We start from the raw sequence: 21298 nt of genomic DNA, 5'->3' as shown, positions 1-21298 counted from the left end.
AAAATTGTCTTTAAACATAATTCTAAAAAAGTAAAATACTATTTAAGAAAAGAAAAATATAAACTATAAACAAGCATATGAAAGAAAGCTCCAAAACATGAATATTAAGAGAAATGCAGGTCTCGATTCATAATCAGCAAATTGCCAAGATAGGAAAAGCTGAAACTAGTCAATATTGGAGAGATTCTGGAAAGACAGGGACACTAATGCACTGTTGGTGGAGTTGTGGAGTAGTCCAACCATTCTGGAACACAATTTGGAATTAGGCACAGAAAGCTATTTGAATTGTCCATACCTTTTGATCCAGAAATTCTACTTCTAGCTATATACTCCAAATATGTCAATGACAAAAAGGACTCCATATGTATGGACCAAAATATTTAAAGCAGTACATTTTGTTGTAGCAGTTGGGGAATGGCTAAGCAAGTTGTGGTGCATGAATACAATGGAATATTATTGTGCTGTGTATATATATATATATAAATATATATGTATATATTCACATATATACATATGCACATATCTATAGATATATGTGTGTGTATATATATACATATCTGTGTGTGTGTGTATAATGAATCCATAGAAACATGGGAAGGTTTTTTTTTGGGGGGGGGGGCAATGAGGGTTAAGTGACTTGCCCAGGGTCACACAGCTATTAAGTGTCAAGTGTCTGAGGTTGGATTTGAACTCAGGTCATCCTGAATCGTGGGCCAGTGCTTTATCCACTGTGCCACCTAGCTGTTCCCTACATGGGAAGAACTTTATGAGTCTATGCAAAGTGAAGTAGGCAGAACCAAAAAAATAGACAAAATGGCTACCACAATGTAAATGGAAAGAATAACAAAACAATAGAAGCTGAATGCTACAAAATTTTTATGAGCAAGGTTAATGACAGTACCTTCCCCTACTTCTTTGCAAAGGTGAATGACTTGGGATATAGAGTATACCATATAATATCAGATAGTTTAGATATGGTGGTTTTGTGGAACTGCTATTCTCTCTTTTTTATTCTTTGTCATAAGGGATCATTCCTTGGCAGGGTGAAAGGGCATACAGATGGAAATGTTGGCGATCCCCAAACAATATATATCAATAACAATTTTATTATTTAAAAAGAATGTTGGGGCAGCTAGGTGGCACAGTGGATAAAGCACTGGCTCTAGATTCAGGAGGACCTGAGTTCAAATCCTGCCTCAGACACTTGACACTTAACTAGCTGTGTGACCCTGGGCAAATCACTTAACCGTCATTGCCCAGCAGAAGGGAAGGGAAGGGAAAGGAAGGAAAAAAGAAAGTCAAGATAGTGATAAAAATAAGGAAAAAGAAAGAACACCAGACTTGGAGTCAAGAGACATGGATTTGAGTAAAGCAAGATTTGAACATGTAAAAACCATGAGATTCTAGACTAGTCTCACCTTCTGGGCTTCAGAGTCCTTATTTGTAAAATGACAACAATCATATTTGCACAGGATCGTTGCATCTTGTAAACCTTAAAACCTCTAGAAATGTGAGTTCCTCTACATAGATCATGAATCCAGGGACTGAATCATCTCTAACCTTTGTTAGAGACCCCTTAGGATAGATGCTCAAGAAATGTGTCTTGAATTGCACAAAGTTCTAAAGGCTCTCCACTCAAGACCAAGACTTTTCCCCATATTCTCCCCAGGAAGGGGAGAAGAGAAAGTTTGAAAATCGACTTGCCTAAGAAAGTCTCTTGAATTTGCTTACCTGACACAGGGTTGGCCGATATCAGTGCTTACTTTGTAGGGTAGGGATATAGCGCACTCAACTGTTGGGAAAATACCAACTCCAAGGCAGGACAAGTGAGCTAGTACCAGCCCCGTGGAAAATTTCCATGTGTCTAGCAGCTCCGGGAAGGGAAGGATATCTTAGACTTCTTTGTATACCTTCTCCAGCACCTAGACCAGGGCTATGCATAGAGTAGCTGACCAATGAATAGTAGCTGATTGACTGGAAAAGAATGGTTAGCTAGCTGAAATGGTCTCTGCTTTCTCCATCAATTTCCCCATTTTTTTTGTCCTCAGAAGAGTTGCTGCTTCCCCCCTCCCTCTCCCTCCTGGTCCCATCCCTAATAAGCCCCAAGACTTTCAAGTGCGGGACTTCTCCCAGCCCCACCACCTTCAGTCCCACAGAGATCAGTTCCTGAGGGTGTGAAAGGTCAAGGAACTAAACTTGTAATTATATTGGCATAAAGATCAGAATGAGAAAACTCCTCCTACCAATACAGGTAAGCACTTTTTCTGCAGCTTAAAGCCATAGACACTTAAAGCCTAGGGCACTGAGAGGTTATGATTTGCCTGGAGTTCCACAGTCAGAACTTGTCAGAGGGGCAGCTAGGTGGCGCAGTGGATAGAGCACTGGTCCTGGATTCAGGAGGACCTGAGTTCAAATCCAGCCTCAGACACTTAACACTTACTAGCTGTGTGACCCTGGGCAAGTCACTTAACCCCAATTGCCTCACTTTAAAAAAAAAAAAAAAGAACTTGTCAGAGGTAGGATTTGAACCCAGATCTTCCCGACTCCACAAGCACTTCTTTATCTACCATGGGACTGGTCAAGAGGCATCACACTGTCAGAGAATCTCAGGGCTAGAAGGAACCTCAAAGGTCGTTTGGTCCAAGCCACAAATGAATAAGAATTGAGGCAGCTAGGTGACGCAGTAGATAAATCACCAGCCCTGGATTTAGGAGGACCCGAGTTCAAGTCTGACCTTGGACACTTGACACTTACTAGCTGTGTGGCCCTGGGCAAGTCACTTAACCCTCATTGAAGAAGAAGAAGAAGGAGGAGGAGGAGGAGGAGGAGGAGGAGATGACAAATGAATAAGAATTGTTTTCACAACAGAACCGATGAGTGGTTTAAAGCACATAGGTCTGGGGGCAGCATGTTCCACTCTAGAGTAAATTGACCAATTATTAGGACAGTTTCTAAACATGAAGCCTAGTTTTTTCCTCTCTGGACCTCCCCCTCGTTGCTCTTGGTTCGGCCTTCAGGTACCATGTGCCCCAAATCCAAGCATTCTTTCACAGGACAGACCATCAATAGTTGAAAACTCCCATCCTTCTTGCCCCCAGTCGTCCCCATCCCCAGATCCATCTTCTTTTCTCCAGACAAAACAGCCCCAATTCCTTTTGTCAGGAAAACTCAGGATGCTCTCCCGTTGGAGGGGGTACAAGAGTGGACCCTCAGGATGAGTCTGGCAGCTAGGGCATTGACTTCAGGGAGGTGGAAGTCTTATGGAATGAGAGGAAATCCCTCTTTGGGGAAGGAATCCTGCCCATTCCTTCAGAATAGCAGCAGGCTTAATCCTTCCTCTTGGGTCCTCTTACCTGCGCTCAAGCAAGGAGTGTGGGCTAGGCTGGGCTGGGCCGGAATAAACTGGGGAAAGCCTGAGGGGTGCAGGCAAGCCAAGAGTGGCTGACTAGCCTGCCCAGGGCAGAAAGAACCAGCAGGAATCCTTCCCCCTCTCCCTCCCCCCCCCCCGCCCCCACCTGGCAGGTGTGAAATGTAAACCACCCCCTTAGCTGGCATTCTTCCAGAGCTCACCACCACCTTTTTCTTCCGAATCAAATCACAAGTCCTTCCCCACCCCCCAACTTTTCTCTATTCCTCCCAACTCCCTTCCCAGTCATAGCTTGACTTCAAAGAAATTCTTCCAGCAATTAGCAAAGAATGATCCTTCCACAGATTGAATTTCTTAGTAAATATTTCTGCTAATGCATTCTTAGCCCTGACCTGACAACTTTCTTCTCCCTCCAGGCATCTCCTTTCCACAGGGCAGGGTTGTCTGGTCTTCCCTACTGGAATCTTGGGGTCTTAGTATCTTGGAAGCCTTTGGAAAAAACACCCAAGGACTAGAGGGGGAACGAAAGGAGCCAGGGAGGGGCAAAGAGTAGTATTCCCTTCTGTGGGATGGGGAGGAGTTAAGGAGAGGGCAGTGTGAGAGACTAAAGACAATTTCCCCAATCCCTACTTCTTCAACTGGGAATTTTAAAAATCAGGTTCCTAGTCTGAGTTTGGTCATCGAGTTGCTGTGTGACTTTGGGCAAATGGCTTAACTTCTCTGTATATTGGTTTCATTCCCTGAATTCCTTTTCTTCATTGAAGGACATAGCTCCCAGGAAGATATTAACATGGTACTCTGTGACTAATAGGGAAATACGTTTACACGGGAAATACGTTTACATGATTGCATACGTATGAACCTATGTCAGACTGCTTGCCATTTTGGGGAAGGCAGATGGAAGGAAGGGAGGGAGAAAAAAATTTAAAACTCAAAATCTTATAAAAATGAATGTTGGGGGCAGCTAGGTGGCACAGTGGATAAAGTACTGACCCTGGATTCAGGAGGACTTGAGTTCAAATTTTACCTCAGACACTTGACACTTACTAGCTATGTGACCCTGGGCAAGTCACTTAACCCTCATTGTCCTGCCCCCCCCCCCTCCAAATGAATGTTGGAAGCTATCTTTACATATAATTGAAGAAAAAATACTACACACACACACACACACATACACACACATACACACACACACACACAAAACCCATTATGATACTCTGCCCTCCTCAGATCTCATATGGAGTGATTGCGGTCAGTTCTGGCCACCACAATTTAGCAAGGACATTGATAGGCTTGAAGGTGATCATAGGAAAGCAATCAGAGTAGTGAAGAGCCCCAAGTCCTTGTTATAGGAGGATGAGTTGAAGGAAGCCTTAAAGAAGACTCAGGGGGCAGCTAGGTGGCGCAGTGGATAGAACACCGGCCCTGGAGTCAGGAGTACCTGAGTTCAAATCTGGCCTCAGACACAACACTCGCTAGCTGTGTGACCTTGGGCAAGTCACTTAACCCCAATTGCCTCACTTAAAAAAAAAAAACTCAGGGCGGATGTGATAACTGCCTTCAAATATGGACTAGCTGTCTTGGGGAGCTTTTGAATCACCCTGGCTCTAGGGGCTATAACCAGAAGAACTGGGTTGACTGTGGCCAGGACATACATTGAAGGTCGGTGTCAGGAAACATTTCCTATCCATTAGAACTGTCCATAAATTGGATAGGCTCCCCCTTCCTTGAAGGTTTTCAAGCTGAGGCTGTATGACCACTAGCCATGTATGTTTTGTTTTGTTTTGTTTTTTGGCGGGGCAATGGGGGTTAAGTGATTTGCCCAGGGTCACACAGCTAGCAAGTGTCAAGTGTCTGAGGCCGGATTTGAACTCAGGTCCTCCTGAATCCAGGGCCGGTGCTTTATCCACTGCGCCACCTAGCTGCCCCAGCCATGTATGTTATAGTAGAGATTCCTTTGATGTATGGTTTGGACTTCTTGACCACGGAAATCCCTTTTGACTCAAATTCTACATAGGAAGAGTCTCTCTCCTCTTCTTCATCACTTGACAGCTATTTTGAGGCCAAAGGACAGAATACGAGTCTTTAGAGGAAAGATGAAAGAGATATTGTTTCATCCCACCCCTAGCCCCAACCAGCAAAGTCTTGGTTTAACCCATATCCCCCAACTCCCACTCTCATGCTCTCGAATGTGGTAGAAATAACACTAGATTTTTAAGCCAGAAGGCCTAACGTTTAACTTTGACACTGCCACCTATTGCCTGTATGATTTTTTAGCACAGTTATAAGCCTCAGTTTCCCCATTTGTGCACAGGACAGCCATGTTCCTTCCTTCCTTCCTTTCCCTCCTGGCTCCTTGGACTTTTCCGCCTAACATTCTTTCTTCCCTTCCCCCTCCCCCTCTGCTTTTCAGCTCCCATTTTGTCTTCTCTATTAGAATGTAAGCTTCTTGAGGATGGGGGCTGTCTTTTTTTTTTATTAATTGTATTTTGCATTTCCAGTGCTTAGCTCTGTGCTTGGCCCACAAATGCTTAATAAATGGATGCTGAAGAGGCAGCTAGGTGGCGCAGTGGATAAAGCACTGGCCCTGGATTCAGGAGGACCTGAGTTCAAATCCAACCTCAGATACTTAATAGCTGTGTGACCCTGGGCAAGTCACTTAACCCTCATTGTCTCACCAAAAACAAAAGAAACAAACCAAAAAAAAAAAAAAAAGAAAACTCATGCTGACTCTATTTCTCATCCCTTTCTATTTCTTCTTTCTATTCTCCTTCTTGGTCCCATCCCTTCCTACATCATCTTGGATCACTTCCTCCCTGACCTTTCAAAGTCACTCCTTTCCTGAGGTTCTCCTTCATCTAGAAAGGAATTCAGAGTTGTCTCTAGCCTCTACCTTTCCTAGAAAACCTGTATTCCCTGCTTAGACTTGGAGGCAGGGAGGTGGGGCAGGAATAAGGGAGGAAAATGGGATCTATAATGGCAGTTTGCTAAATAAGGTCCCCCGACTTGTACTGCCCAATCAACCACAGAATGTGTAGGCTGAAGGGGGCGGGGCGGGGGCCACGCCCACTATAACACAGTTAATGGCACAGGCAAATAACAATTTTCACAGTATGTAAAACAGAGAGATCGGTTTAGGAGCCTGCTTAAAGCCAGGGGGCTCATTTCCCTTATTCACTGAGTTGGAATGCTAGCTGGGGATCTCTGTGACAGGAGTGACATGAGAGAGAGGCCAAGAATCTCATTTTCCTCTAGCATTACTCCCCAAGGATGGGAATGGGTAGCCAAGTAGAGAGAGCAGTCTCCCCAGAGCCTGAGACAAGCACATTTGTCACTCGTGTCCAGTGGTCCCAATCTGTATGGTCTGTGCCCTAGGTAAGGATTGTCTCTTTCAGGGGCAAGCAGGAATAGGTGTGCAAAAAGCTGCTTTAAAAAAAAAAAAGGCCAACCATTTTATTCCCAATCAAATCTTGCATGTCTTCAGGGAGGGAGGTTACTGATAGCAGGATCAGATAGCACTGCGTGGTTGAAAGTATGGCATCGGGAAGTTGGAAGGCCTCAGTCTAAACCTCAGTTCTTTTACAAGTGACCTTGGATTAGTCACTTCCCTTCTCTGCTCCTCTCTTCCCTCCTACAGACAAAGGAGGAGGTTCAGCCAGATGACCTCTAAGGTCCCAATGATCTTCTGTTAAGCCTTAGGAGCACAGAACCACTGAGTTTGAAGGGGTCTTGGAGACCGAGGTAGTGTGATGCAATGGAAAGGACAGGAAAAGGCCTTGAAACCTGAAAGACTTGGGAGTCAAGAGAAGCTTGGATTCAATTTCTGCTTTGCACTTCCATGAGTAAGTCACCCTCTGGGAGGAGAATACCTGTAGGACCTACCTCAAAATGCGGTTGTGAAGATCAAATGACATCATAATGTATATGAAGGTGATTTAGAAGGGTAAGCTTTTCTTAGGATTCCCTCATCCCCCTCCAATCTCGGGCGCAAGTAGAATGGTTGATTCCCACTCTACGGAGCTGTGCCTGGCTCCACTCTCATCTGTTTACCTCACCCCCAGGAGAGCCGGTCCCCTTCTCTCCTTAGATTTGGCCCACGGTGACCAACTCTGTCAATTGATTGCAGGTTCCCGACACACATCCGTCAGGGAGCACTTTTCCGAAAGTACCAAACATCACAGCTTTTGCAACCTTCTCACTAGTAGCAGAGGGCTCTCCCTCAGGAAACCACTCACTCAAGCTGGAGCTCTTTGCAGCTTTAGCCTCCCTTAATTTATAATTAACAGTAATTGTTCAAGTGTCTTCATCTGTTACAAAGCAGATACTCTGGAAGGTGGGCGTATGTTGCATCATTAGCAACTGCTCTAATTGCTCTATTTAAAAGATCACATTGCAAATCAGCACTTGATCTACTTAAGCCTGCAGATCTCTCACCTTCTTCCTTCCAACAAGACCCCCTCCTCACTCCTCCCTACAGCTGTGCTGGGAGAACCCGGCTGCAGATGCTTAACACACCCACCCAAGAGACTAGGTGAGTAAAGCTAGAGCTCTGGAAGCAAGGCAGGGACGAGGGTGGGGCTGTGTCCAGGGCAGCCCCTCCTGGGGGCATCTCGTCGGGGATTGTTAGTGGCTGTCCGGTGGCGGCCATGGACTGTTTCTCAGGTTTGTCATTGGGACAGAAGAGGGAGACTCCACTCCTTACCATTTCACATTTCTCTTGTGTGTCTTCCTAACAAAGACCTTTCTCACAGCCTTGACTCGCTCCTGACACAGACTGGTACAATGCGGAGACCTGGCTCTGGAGTCAAGGTGTGAATCCTGCCCCCTGCTTAGATGCTTCATACTGGTGTAACTGGGACAAATGACTTGGCCTCCTTGGGTCTGTGTAAAACAGATGCCTCTCATGTCCCTTCCAGCCCTACACCTAGGAGCCTTTGAGTTTCTGAAAGGTGGTCAAAGGCACGTCACACAGTCTAGTAATAATTCACAGTATAATCCAGTCCACCACCCACCCTTCTATATGGGCACTACGGTGACCCTGAATTCTCAAAGCCTGATGGATGCCAGGGAAGCACAAGCTTCCCAAGCTAGGAAAGCTTCAGGTCCAAGTCTAGGGTTGGGCTGTGCCTCTCCCTAAGGGCCAGTCTAGCTAAGTGAGGCTCATCATCGCTTCAGAGGGATGAGGTTTTTAGCCCCAGCAATTTTTTTTTGGGGGGGGGGCAGGCAGGGCAATGAGGATTAAGTGACTTGCTCAGGGTCACACAGCTAGGAAGTGTCAAGTGTCTGAGGCCACATTAGAACTCAGGTCCTCCTGAATCCAGGTCTGGTGCTTTATCCACTGCGCCACCTAGCTGCCCCAGCCCCAGCAATTCTTAAAGATCATCACTGTCCCCACTTCTTTTTTTTCTTTTTTTTTTAGTGAGGCAATTGGGATTAAGTGACTTGCCTAGGGTCACACAGCTAGTAAGTGTTAAGTGTCTGAGGCCAGATTTGAACTCAGGTACTCCTGACTCCAGGGCCAGCACTCTATCCACTACACCATCTAGCTGCCCCATTGTCCCCATTTCTTAAGAGAGATCCAGAGAGGTTTAGCACCATCTACAGTCACACTGGGCACAGACTTCAGAACACCTTCCTGACTAAAGTTCCCAGACTCTTTTCTTTCATCTTGACCTGAGGGTGGCTTAAAGAATACGAAGACACTTTACAGCTCGTGCTTTACATATATTAGCTTCTTTGAGCCTCACAACAACCCTGTGAGGTAGGTCATACAAGAAAGATCACCCCATTTTAGAGATGAAGTGAGAGGCTCACAGATAACAGCAACAGAAGGGAGATCCAGGCGGAGGTCACCTCGGCCGGCCCGTTAGCCAAGCTGTGCCACGGGGCTGACCGCTTCCTCCCGTGCACTCTCAGCAATGGGAGAGAAAGTGGTTCCCAACAGTTTAGGGTTTAGACATTAGGCAAACACAGGGGGAGAGGTCAAAGAGGAAGTCTAGGCAGGCAGTACATCAGGCATCACATTTAATTTAGAAAGTTGTGATTAAAAACAACCCACCCCAACCTATGTCCCCTTTGGTGCTGACTTGGAAACTGGCTTCTCCCTGTGGCTATGGCATCTACTGTGCAGCACTCCAGTCTGAGGGGACGATGGACGGGATGGCAAACGCGCTCTCCACATCAAACGATTGGCAAAGAAGCGGATGCCCTGCTTACCCAGCCATGGGACCAGGGGAAAGAAGTGCAGGTGGCCCCTCTTCAAAACCTTGCTGGTCCCCAGTGGGAAGTGCTTGGAATGGGCATCCTTCCCTTTCCTTCTGCCACCCTTACATGGCACTGAGTGCACGCCCCCCCCCAAGTGAAACCACAAATGGACCCCAAACCTCTTGGGGTTTGACCCCTTGCAACACAGTTCAGTGTCTTTAAACCAACTAAAGGCCCTGTCGCTGACCCGTCACATTACAGCCTCCATGTGCAGAATCTTCAAGGCTTCAGAAATCTGGGGACTGGTGTCAATCTGCCCGTACATCCCGACCAGAAAGGCCCGGTGCAGCAGCACGGCTGCGTGCTCTGAGAAAGGAAGCGGAAAAAAATGGAGATTGACTGGCTTGAGCTGGTTCTGGGGCTTCCCCAGCTGCCTCTTCAGGGTATCTCTGGGATGAAACAGGAGCACAGCTCTCAGGCACTGCAGAGCTGCCTTCCAGGGCACACAGTAGGTGCTCCATCAATGCAAGACCAGAGGAGAGCGAAGCTGATCAGTCTGTCAGGGAACTGTTTCCCAAAACAAGAATTCAGCTCCTCCAGGCCTTACAGCTTTCTTTAAAGAAAGGACAAAGGATTTGCTAGAATGAACCACAACACAGGATCTGGGATTCCCAGATCAGGTCCACAATACCCTCCTCTGATGACAGAATGACTTCCCACTCCTACCCACCCATTAAGGCTCCCAGGTCATAGTGGGGCCCTCAGGGGACAGAAACAATAAGGGGATCCAATGAGACTCTCCTTCCCAGATACTGGGGTCTGGCCTGTTAGGGCCACGCTGGGCGAATACCAGAAAGGGAAATACCTTGGCAGAGGAGGGTATATTCAGGCAGGTTTTTCAATGCTGTCTGCATCACCTCAAAGTCCCGACTTCCAAGGCAGTACATGAATGTGGGCAGAAAGTCAGCAGCAATGCTACAACACACAACCAGGCTCCCATGAGTACCTCTGGTGACTGCGCCCCTGGTCCTGCCTCAGTTTACCCTGGCAACGAAGCCCTTGATGAGCCAGTTAGCGAGAAGTGAGGAGCAGGGCCTTTACCATTCACAACAAAGGATGAATGGGGACACAATTCCTGGGAGGTCTGGGTTCTACTCCTCTCTCTGTTTTTGTTCTTGTGTATCTGTGATGAATTTCTACATATATTACTGGATACAAAGCACCAACCTGTTTGGTAAATGGAAGCTGTAGGACTTTTCCAAGCCTTAGTTTGATCCCATATGTAACAAGAAGGTTGAATGATCTCCAGCTCTAAAATTCTATTATCTAAACTTATTTCAGACTACACTGGAGCATCTGGTAAAGGTCTATGTTCTGTCCTTTGGACCCCCACAACCTCATGCCACAGAATCCCAGAGATGGAGCCCTGGCCGATTTCACTTTTTTAGGAGACAAGATTTGAAATTACTTTTTCAATTGTTCTACCCAGATGGGGAGACTTCATTAGCTGTTCTATTTTTCTGTGTTGATCTTCATCTTAGCTATTTGGTTGAACTGTTAACTATGCTCTTATTACAAGTGTTTTGACATTGGCCCGGCTCCAATCCTTCAGCAAAGGGAGCAATCTGTCAGCAAGTTCATCAAGGAAAGATGAGACCCTGGGGCAGCTAGGTGGCGCAGTGGATAGAGCACCGGCCCTGGATTCAGGAGGACCTGAGCTCAAATCCGGCCTCAGACACTTAACACTTACTAGCTGTGTGACTCTGGGCAAGTCACTTAACCCCAATTGCCTCACACCAAAAAAAAGAAAAAGAAAAGAAAAAGAAAAGAAAAAGAAAAGATGAGACCCTCCAGGGGTGTGGAGGAAGGCGCTAGTGGGACCTGACTGCCCCTCTCTCTCTCACCTAGGGTTGTTCTGTATTGAGCGGAGGGCAAGGTTGAAGGCCAGATTCCGACAGGACTCTTCAGAAGCACTCATCAGCCTCTGCAGGTTGGTCTGAGAACAAAAGGAGACATCATTACCTGGATTCCTATTTCCACATTGGGAAGTAGATCCCTATACTCAGCAAGAAATTGATGAAGAAAGGAGAATCTTGATTCATCTCGGGGATTGGGCCAGGGTGGGGACCAATGATCAAGTGCCTGGGATTCACAGGTTGGGGGCAACATGATCTTTCTTAGCTGAGGCTCCAAGGGCTTCCAATATCACTTCCTGGCATTTAAGTCAGAAGAGGGGCAGCAGAGAGGCTCCTGTCGATGACTAAAGGAAGTGAGTCCTCTCTGTGACAATGGGAACCCTGGGCTTCAGTTTAAAGGGAGTAAGACCCAAAAGGAATGAGCTAGCTGGCCTGAATGTGACTGCTGGACATGATGAGGGAGTTCCTTTCCATGGCACTTACAGAAAAGAAGGACAAGATCTCTGGTCTCCGCCGGGACATCTCATCTATGTCGCTCAGAACTTCCAAGATATCTAAATATTGAAGAAAACAGAACAAAGGTGTGAGAGACAGAAAAGGACCAAACTAACAGGTAATACAGGTAAGCACCCCTAGATATCCAGTAATTAAGAGAGACTGATGGAAAAGCTCTGTGGCATGTACTGTATTTCCTCAAAAAGCCACATTCAAAAGACACACACCGGGGGCGGCTAGGTGGCGCAGTGGATAAAGCACCGGCCCTGGATTCAGGAGTTCCTGAGTTCAAATCTGGCCTCAGATACTTGACACTTACTAGCTGTGTGACCCTGGGCAAGTCACTTAACTCCCACTGCCCTGCAAAAAAAACCAAAACCAAAACCAAAAAAACAAAAACAAAAGACACACACCCCTGTCAACTTCAGTGGTCAATACCACTTCCTGGAATTAATTTCTCTCTCTCTCTCTCTCTCTCCCTTTTGTGTAAGACAAAAGAAATGTGGGAAATTGGGGATTCAGCAGATGGGGAAAACTTTCATGTAATCTTGTTTAGGCTTCTGCTGAAATGCTTAAGCTCTTCAAACACCTAAATTAATCCACTGTCTAACCCAGTTGCACAACTTCTCTATGATGAATCCCTCTACACTTGATTTATTCTAGAGTCTGGCCTATCAAAACCTGACCCCCAGCATTTTACACCAAAACCTCATTTGTCATTGGAAATAGCTTGATATTATCCATTGTGCCTGTAATTCTAGGAGATAAAAATGACTTCCACTTTCACAATAAGCCCTTACAAACATTCCCATTTTTGAAATTATAACCTAATCTACTAGGACAAAAGCTCCTTGAAGACAGGAGCTGGGCTGGTTTCTGCCTCTATACCCTTAGTGGCTGGCACGATGCCCAGCACAAAGTAGATGCTACATTAATGTTTGATTTGAATTGCTGCTTTCCCCAGCCTTTCTGAGCAGCTAAGTCAGGAAGCAGCTGCTGCCAAAAGGCCAAGAGACGCTTCATTTTGTTCAGATCTTCTCTTTCTCTCTCTCTCTCTCTCTGGCTGCTGCTCATGCTCCTGAGAGAAGGCCTCACAGCTTTTTCTACAGTACACATTGATCCAGATGTAACTGATACTGCCCAGCTGGAGTTTCAACTGGGCTCCTTACTTACCCTCTACCGTTTGGCCCCTGGACAATCTCTTCATATAGGGGGTCATTTCAGCTGCTGTCAGAGGGGTGAAGAGAGAGACACTGACTAGAGGCAGAGAGCCAGCAGACGTGTCATCTGGAAGAAAAAAAATTAAAATAACTAACACTTACAGGTACCTTCAGTTTTGCAAAAACATTTGAGGTCTACTCAACACTTGAGGCTTTCTTTAGAGTATTGTAACAACCCTGTCAAGTAAGTCCTACAGGTGTTACTGCTCCCATCTTACAAATCAGGACAACAAGGCTCAGAAACGCTGACTTGCCTATGGTTACACAGCTAGTAAGTAGCAGAAGCAGGCTCTGAACCCAGGTCTTCCTGACTTCAAGCTCAGGCTTCTATGCACTGTACCACAAGCAGTATGGTTAAAGTGGATCTTAAAACTCTTCTGATCAGATCTCCTAAACTGATTTAGCCCTGCCTGCCCCAAATGTTAGTCAACAATCAGAATGCATGAAATATAACATGAGAATTGGTTTTTAAGCATACCAGAAGTTAAATATCCAACTGAATGTTATCTCTTCCAAAATAGTCACCTAGACTTATTCACTTAATCCACTGTTCAAAATATTTCGGGAACTCTTCGAAAATTGCCTTCAGAGCTGGCAGTCTTTTTTTGAAACGAGTGACTTATAAAAAATCCCGTTTCTAAGGGTCAGGATGGTGACATCAAGAGCAAAAGAAGATGCCCGCAATGGTTTCCTTAACTGTCCAAAAAGTACCCCATAGCCACCTCTTCCGAATGGCAAAAACTGGAATTCATCCTAGAATATATTGGCACAGAGAGAGGTATGTTTTTCTGGGCAGCACTTCCTTGGACAAGGTTCCTCCTACCATTCTATGATCTCTTTTCTGAACACATTCTCCTCAGCTTAGAACAACGATTTCAAGCACAAATGAGAATCCTCTTTTGGAAAAGCAGTTGGTTCCCATTTTGCAGGTACTATATTTACCCTGAGCAGCTAAGTGAATTTGGGGAAATGAAGACATAAAGTGGGAATAAAATGCCCAAACAAATTTATGGTTCCTGTATCTCAGCAACAGCAGCTGAGTCCTGGACGTCTTTTTTTCCAATACAATCTCCTTCATAGAAGCAGATACCTAGTCAACCCTGTAAGATAGTCCCCTATGGGAGCCCTTACAAAGTACCCTTCCCTAAACTCACCATCCCTCTCTTCATCTGAGCCATGGTCAGAAACACTATTCTTGCTGGGGAGACTTAGTCCTGCTAAGAGAGACTTCAGCATCACCAGGTCACCGTTGTCTGAAGATAAGTCGCTGTGGAGAGAGAAAACACCAGCTCTCAGCTCAGTGAGATGCCAACGTAGAGAGAAGAAAATAAGGTTGAAGTAGAAAGCCAATAATACAGAGAGAGGGAACACCTCTAGAGTGGTTGTAGTAGGCAAAGAAGCATCTGTTGCTCGTTCTCTACAACTGAGACCCAAAAATCTGGACTGAGATTTCCTTTTCCTATATATGGTTAACATTCTTTTTAACTACCCCTTGGTCTCAGACAAGCTGGTTACTGATTTAAAGAGTCCGTCTTTGCTAGCCAATCCATCCTCACTGGGACCAATGAATCTGCTCAGACCAAACACCTGGGAGATGAACTATCTGAGAGACTCCCAGCTTTCTGCTGTGGGCCTCTGTTTGTCTGGGATGTAAACATTTAGACCCTAGAGAGTAGGTTCTAGGAAAAGAAAAAAGCTTGCAGAGGAGACACTTACTGGAGTGAGTCAGAATGCTTCTGCAGGAAGGAGATGGCAGCTGGTGCATTGCATGTGATATATTTGTGAATAAGCTGGACGAACTTGCTGATGAAGGCAGCAAGGTGACGAGAGGATTTCCTATAATTCTGAAGAAAACATATGATTGCACATATCCCACATTAAACAGAAGCAATACTTTGGTAGTCTAAAATTCTGCAGATGCCACTGCCTAGCTATGTATTTCTGAATTCACAGAGACAAAGTCTTCCTTAAAGGAGAACACAAACAGTATGCATTTGTGCACACTATTTGTACCAAGCCCCAGCCTCAAGCAAAGGCCTTCAGGAGATGATAAAGGAAAGGACAATGGTCACCTACCAGAAGCAGTCGGATGAAGGAGAGAAGACAGTCCCAAAGCGCCCTCTGGTGTTCATCTTGGAACACCTGTGGCTGCAGCAGCTCTATGATCCCCAAGACATGAATGAAGAATGTCAGGTGATTTTGTTGACGAAACTCCTGGAAGTTGAGGTGGGTTCGCCCATGAAGCAAGGCAGCAATCATGGCCAGATGCCTAGAAACAGAGGGGTAAAACACTTTATGTTCATCCTCACTCCTACTGGGTCACTACAGCCTGTCACTGATTAAGGCTAGAAACCAGGTAGGTGTTCCTATCTCCTTGAGGCCACAGCCTGAACTCTATTGTGGAGAGGGAATACAACCTCCCTCCTTAGAGATTAATGCCTAAATTCTCCCACCCGTTACCAAAGCAGCAAAGAAGAAAATGACTAGGACCTGAGCAGCAGGATAGGGTGTGCCACAGCCAACTTCCTACATGCCATGTTGGCATCTGCCACACGGCCCTCAGAGGATCTGGAGTCGCTGGTGTCTGCAAGGAGGAGGATGAAGCGGTGAACCAGAGCATCAAGCTGAAAAGAAGATTGAGGATTTTAAGTTATGAGGAATATAGCATTACAGACGCAACTCATTACTGATTTATTACCTATAGCAAACCGTATCTAAGTGGTGAGAGGGCACAGAATACAAAATTGCACAGAGTTTACAGAGTTTATAATGAAGCTTACCCTCTCTCCAATGGACTCAGAGCTCCTTATCTTTTTTTTGTTTGTTTTGTTTTGGTTTTGGTTTTGGTTTTGGGTGAGGCAATTGGGGTTAAGTGACTTGCCCAGGGTCACACAGCTAGTAAGTGTCAAGTATCTGAGGTCGGACTTGAACCCAGGCACTCCTGAATCCAGGGCCGGTGCTCCATCCACTGCGCCACCTAGCTGCCCCAGAGCTCCTTATCTTAAAGAAAAAAAGTTTCCCTGGTGCTCTGAATTTTTCTTTTTGTTGGAGTTCAGCTTTCCAGCTCCCAACAGATCAAGTTCCCTAGCACTGGGGCTATGCAGAAGTATAGGTTAAACTAGGCATCATTAATGACAGTGGATTCAAATAGCACTCAGAACAAAACTAATTTGCATGGACATCCATCCTTATCAACCCTATAACCTGAAGACTGATGAAAAAGATGCTTCAGGGTTACTGAGTTACCGAGGTAAGGTGGGAGCATATTACAAGAGAGAGCAATAGTTAAGGCCAAAATTCTGTCTTCGGGAGATGCAGGTGAGAATAGGGGCATAAGGACCCACATCAAGGTCACTCATCTTCTATTTTTTTCTCTAATCTAGGAAAATACATTTTACACTTTCAAGTAGAGGCCTCAAGTTTGGAAGAACTGAAAAAAAAAATCACTTCTACCTAAATTACCCAAATTAACTTTATAGCAGTAAATTCAAGTCAAAATGAAGAGTTAACTGGATAACTGCCTCCATCCTCTTTTTGAACCTGTCACTACAGGTACAACACACCTGCCCTGCCTCGGATCCACTCACCTTGCAGGTGCTGCTGCTGGTTGCCCCCTCACTGTTTAACAGTGTCTCGGGCATGGGCACCAGGAGCTCTGGCAGCTGCAGATAGAGCTGGAGGAGAAGGTCTTGGCAGCGTTTTCCTAACAAGCTGAAAGAGAGAGCATCCTTTAAGATTATAGTATTCATTCTAAGGTGATATCTAGAAGCCTTGAGATCCTAAAGGACATCTGAAGAGCTCAATGCAATATGTTAGGCTTGTGGAAGACTTAAGTGGATATCAAACCAAGATAAGGCCAGTGCCCACCGACGTTCAACAGCCCAATATACACTGGTTTCAACAGGTATCACATCCAATACAATGAGACAATGGCCTAGTCAGGACTAAACACGCCAATCCCTGGGGCTAGAGTGAATCATAGAGTGCATCCAGGATGCACCCTCTGATCATATTTTAAGACAAGCATCCAGGGCCAGGTTACGAGGCCTCAAAATCCTTGCCAATTACATCTGCTATTTAAACGAGTCACATTCAAGCACACAGACACCCAAAGAATATTTAGAGGTCCTCACCTATCTCCCCATTGCTGGATGCTGCTTGTCAGGTACTCTGTTACTTTTTTGATACTCTCAACATCTCCATGGCAACAGCTAAGCAAAAGGGGCAGGCGTGACTGGATAAGGTTACATGAGGCATCTTCAGTGTTCTGGCTTCTGGTTTCTGACTCAGCTAAGATCAGTTCCACCAAACTTATCAGTTCTGGAGCCTGGACTTGAAGCACAAACTCTTCTCGCCGTTTCTGTAACATAGGCCAGAGGGCAGTCAGGAAAGTCTCTACCCCAAAGGGCAGAAATCCAACTTGCTGAAAGATGGTGACTAAGACACTAGATTTCAAACATGAAAACACTCAGTTACATTTCCCATTTGCTCATCTTAAAAGGCATCGTTTGATACCTGAGGAGTCCGCTGGTCCCTTCCCTGCCAGATGCGAGGAACATGAATACAAGCCCATAAGAAATCCAAAGCAGCAGATGGGTCAAACCTGAGAAAAAAAATAAGAGAATCCAGAACAGAAACACCATTTCAGCTTAGAAACAGGAAGTAATCTTTAGGAAACTGAATATGAAAGTGTCTGTATGTGCAGAGATGAGGGAGACAGGTGAAAGAGTCTCATCTCTACATGAAGAAAAGGGGATAAAAGAGATTTGGACTAGTACAAAAAAAATCCCCATGGCTTTCTCCTTGGGGGCAATTAGTGTTCCCAAGGGAGTCTTTACTTCAGAAGCCACAGATAGCATAGCATGAGTACTACAAGGTGTTATGTAGTGTTTTTTTTCCCCTTGTAAACAATCTTAAAGGTCAAACCCCAAATTATCAAATCCAAAGGAAGCCAAGCACATTGTTCTTACTACTGCTTTTGAGTTCTCCAGTGGAGAGAGAAAGAGTAGCTAAAAAAAACACAAACAAGGATTCAGTGAAAACGAACCTGCCAAAAAGATGTACAATTCTCTCTGAAGAGAGCAGAATCTGTGGGCTCAAAAACACCTCACATGTGGCCCCAGTGCCAGGGACCACGACTGTACTTCTAGGGGGTCTGCCAGCCATACTCTGTAGAAGGCATACACACTCTACTACACTTAGAACAAGATCATGAGCCACCTTTTCCTTGATAACAAGTTCATATCCCCTCCTTATTGGACAACATCTGACCTCAAAGAACCTATAAGATTTTTGTCTACCCAAAAGGTGAGTAAAAAAAGATACAACGGCCAACAGGATGACACAGGTCACCCTGTTCATAGTGTGCCTTATGTTATAATCAGGAAGAGACAAAAGTCATTTAAGGATGAGGGCATCTGTACTGAGATAAAGCCACAGAGCCAGGTTTCCTCAGATGTATGAGGAGTACTCACTCACCTTTGCTCCCGGTTTTTGCAAAGCAGAATGTGGATGCACTGATGAAGAGTACTCCAATTAGACTGGTGCGTAAGGAGAGCCAAGAGGTATGGGCGGAAAGACAGCACCTGAGAGCCAGAATGACTTTTGGACTGTAGAGAAAGAAAACCAAAAAAGTGTTTACTAGTCCAGTTTAACAATGGAAAACAAAGTCAGTTTATAAGAGCATTCTGTGGCTAGACCAAACATGGAGTAAGAAACAACTTGTTTTTTGTTTTCTTACATAACTCTTTAAAAAGAGGATAAATAAACATGAGCCTGGGCCAGCTAGGTGGTGCAGTGGTAAAGCACTGGCCCTGGACTCGGGAGTACCTGAGTTCAAATCTGGCCCCAGACACCTGACACTTACTAGCTGTGTGACCCTGGGCAAGTCACTTAACCCCCATTGCCCTGCAAATAAATAAATAAAATAAAAAATAAACATGAGCCTGGAAAAAAAATCTGTCAGTAGGATCATTGGAGTTTTCTCAAAAGAAAAACTAGTACATGCTGTAGCAATGTTGAATATGGCTTTATCAAGGAAAATCATTTCTTCTCATCTTGCTGCCCATTCAAAAATGGAGACTGAAAGATTCACACATGAAACATGCTAGAAATGGAAAAAAACAGTCAGTTCCTAATTAAACAATGCAAAACCCTTCTTCCTTTAAGAAATCCATTATACGCCTCTTTTTCTGGGTATGTGAATGATAATGAAACCCTTTCCCATGCTTCTGTTAACAATCTCCAGAAAGAAAAGAGATCTTCCTAGACTTAAGCTGAGGCCAAGAGAGGGACTCAAACCTTATTCCAAGAGAAAAGAAGCCTCTGTTGGAGATCAGGACAGCTGCTGATCACTTCAGGATCCAGCATTTCAAGCCAGTCCACCAGAAGTCCTGAGGAGGGACCAAGCCAGGCAGTTTCAGTGCCACTGGAGAAGACAAGACAACCCTAGTGTCACAGAAGGCATTACTAGAACCAGAGAGGCTTGCTGCTTTCCCCTTTCTCACAACTCACCTAGGGCTGTCCAATTCCTTCTTCCCTGAGGCCTCCTCTCTTTCCTGAAGCAGCAAGGAGCTTACAACAGCAATTGGCTTAGTGGAAGGAAACTTGGAGGCAGTTTCTGGGGTAGATGAGAAGAGGATGGCCAGAAGCTCTTCAAGGTACGGAGATCTCACCTCAATCAGACCTTGAAGGACTAGGAATATTGAAGGAAAAACACAACTGGAAATGCTAGCAACCAACAGCACTGTGTAACACTGGAGAAAACGTAAGGTTAGCTTCTAGAGATGCCTTAAGAGTAGGAATGGGTAGCTTCAATACAAACCACTCCTTATGGCCAATTCCTTTCCTAATGTTGAACAGACCATTCCAAATTGTGAATTACCCAACCAGTGAGTAACCATTTTGGTTAGAAAAACAGTGAAGAGATTTCATTTTTACTTGATGCTAAGTGAAGTGAACTGAACTGAACCAGGAGAACACTGTACATAGTAACAGCAATGCTGTGTGATGATCAACTGTGATAGACTTGGCTCTTCTTAGCAGTGCAATGATCCAGGACAATTCCAAAGGACTCATGATGGAAAATGTTCTCCATATTCAGAAAAAAGAACGATGGATCCTGAATGCAGATTGAACCATATTGTTTCTACTTTTTGATTGATTTTTTCTTTACTGAGGTTTTCCCTGTGTGTTTTGATTCTTCTTTCACAACATGACTAAAGCAGAAAATATGTTTAATGTGATTGTACACATATAATTTATATAGGATTGCTTTCTGTCTTGGGGAGGGGTGAAGGAAGGAAAAAAAATCTGGAACTAAAAATCTTATGAAAATAAATGTTGAAAACTATCTTTACATGCAACTGGAAAATAATAAAATACATTTATGATTTTAAAAAACAATTTTCATTTTTATCTTTTATTACTACTCTTAAAAAACAAAAAAACCAAACATGGGGGCAGCTAGGTGTTGCAGAGGATAAAGCACCAGCCCTGGATTCAGGAGGACCTCAATTCAAATCTGACCTCAAACACTTGACACTTACTAGCTGTGTGACCTTGGGCAAGTCATTTAACCCTCACTGCCCTGCAAAAAAACCCCAAAAACAAAAAACCCATATAGCAAAGACAGTGACTTTCTATGCTGATAAACATTTATTTATCTGTAAGGATTCATGTGCTTTTCGAGAAGTCATGGGACCCCTGGCTCCTTGAGGGGCAAGACGGCACAACAGGAATAAAGAGGTGACAGTCACTTTGTATTGTGTGCTAGCCATCCACATCTAGAGTACTGTGTTCAGTTCCGGGTTTACGAAGGAAACTGAAACTAGGAAGTGTCCGGAGAAGAGCAGCCAAGATAGTGAAGGGCCCTGATCCCATCTTGTGTAAGACTTTAAAATTACTTCTACAGAATTCTATCTTATTAGACATGACAGCCTGTCGAGATCTTTGGGGATCCTAACTCTATCACTTAGCAAATTAGCTACCCTTTCTAGCTTTTTATCGGTCACCTGCTTATCTAATAATGGGCATGCCACCTGTGACGTATTCAGGTCACTGCTAAAAATGTTAAACAGTCCCAGGCTAATGACCGA

General features: G+C 44.9%; 1 protein-coding gene across 4 annotated transcripts in view; it reads right to left on the bottom strand.

The window, feature by feature from the left end:
* Positions 1-9078: 9078 nt before the first annotated feature.
* The window catches only part of INTS1 (integrator complex subunit 1), a 49645-nt gene continuing 37425 nt past the window's right edge, over positions 9079-21298 (bottom strand). For all 4 annotated transcript variants that reach the window (XM_043965885.1, XM_043965882.1, XM_043965874.1 and 1 more), the window contains 15 exons: positions 19716-19896; positions 19503-19629; positions 18681-18811; positions 17718-17805; positions 17336-17562; positions 16790-16913; positions 15693-15826; positions 15279-15471; positions 14919-15046; positions 14357-14469; positions 13156-13269; positions 11971-12041; positions 11476-11567; positions 10437-10546; positions 9079-9937 (listed from right to left, as the gene is read on the bottom strand). In XM_043965885.1, the coding sequence (XP_043821820.1) occupies positions 9822-9937; positions 10437-10546; positions 11476-11567; positions 11971-12041; positions 13156-13269; positions 14357-14469; positions 14919-15046; positions 15279-15471; positions 15693-15826; positions 16790-16913; positions 17336-17562; positions 17718-17805; positions 18681-18811; positions 19503-19629; positions 19716-19896 (1949 nt within the window). In that variant the 3' untranslated portion in view covers positions 9079-9821. The remainder of the gene's footprint in view (positions 9938-10436; positions 10547-11475; positions 11568-11970; positions 12042-13155; positions 13270-14356; positions 14470-14918; positions 15047-15278; positions 15472-15692; positions 15827-16789; positions 16914-17335; positions 17563-17717; positions 17806-18680; positions 18812-19502; positions 19630-19715; positions 19897-21298) is intronic.

This window comes from Dromiciops gliroides, chromosome 1 (assembly GCF_019393635.1).
Source record: "Dromiciops gliroides isolate mDroGli1 chromosome 1, mDroGli1.pri, whole genome shotgun sequence".
NCBI classification, from domain to species: Eukaryota; Metazoa; Chordata; class Mammalia; order Microbiotheria; family Microbiotheriidae; genus Dromiciops; species Dromiciops gliroides.
The sequence above is the reverse complement of the archived record's forward strand: the minus strand, read 5'-3'. Positions and strand labels throughout refer to the sequence as shown.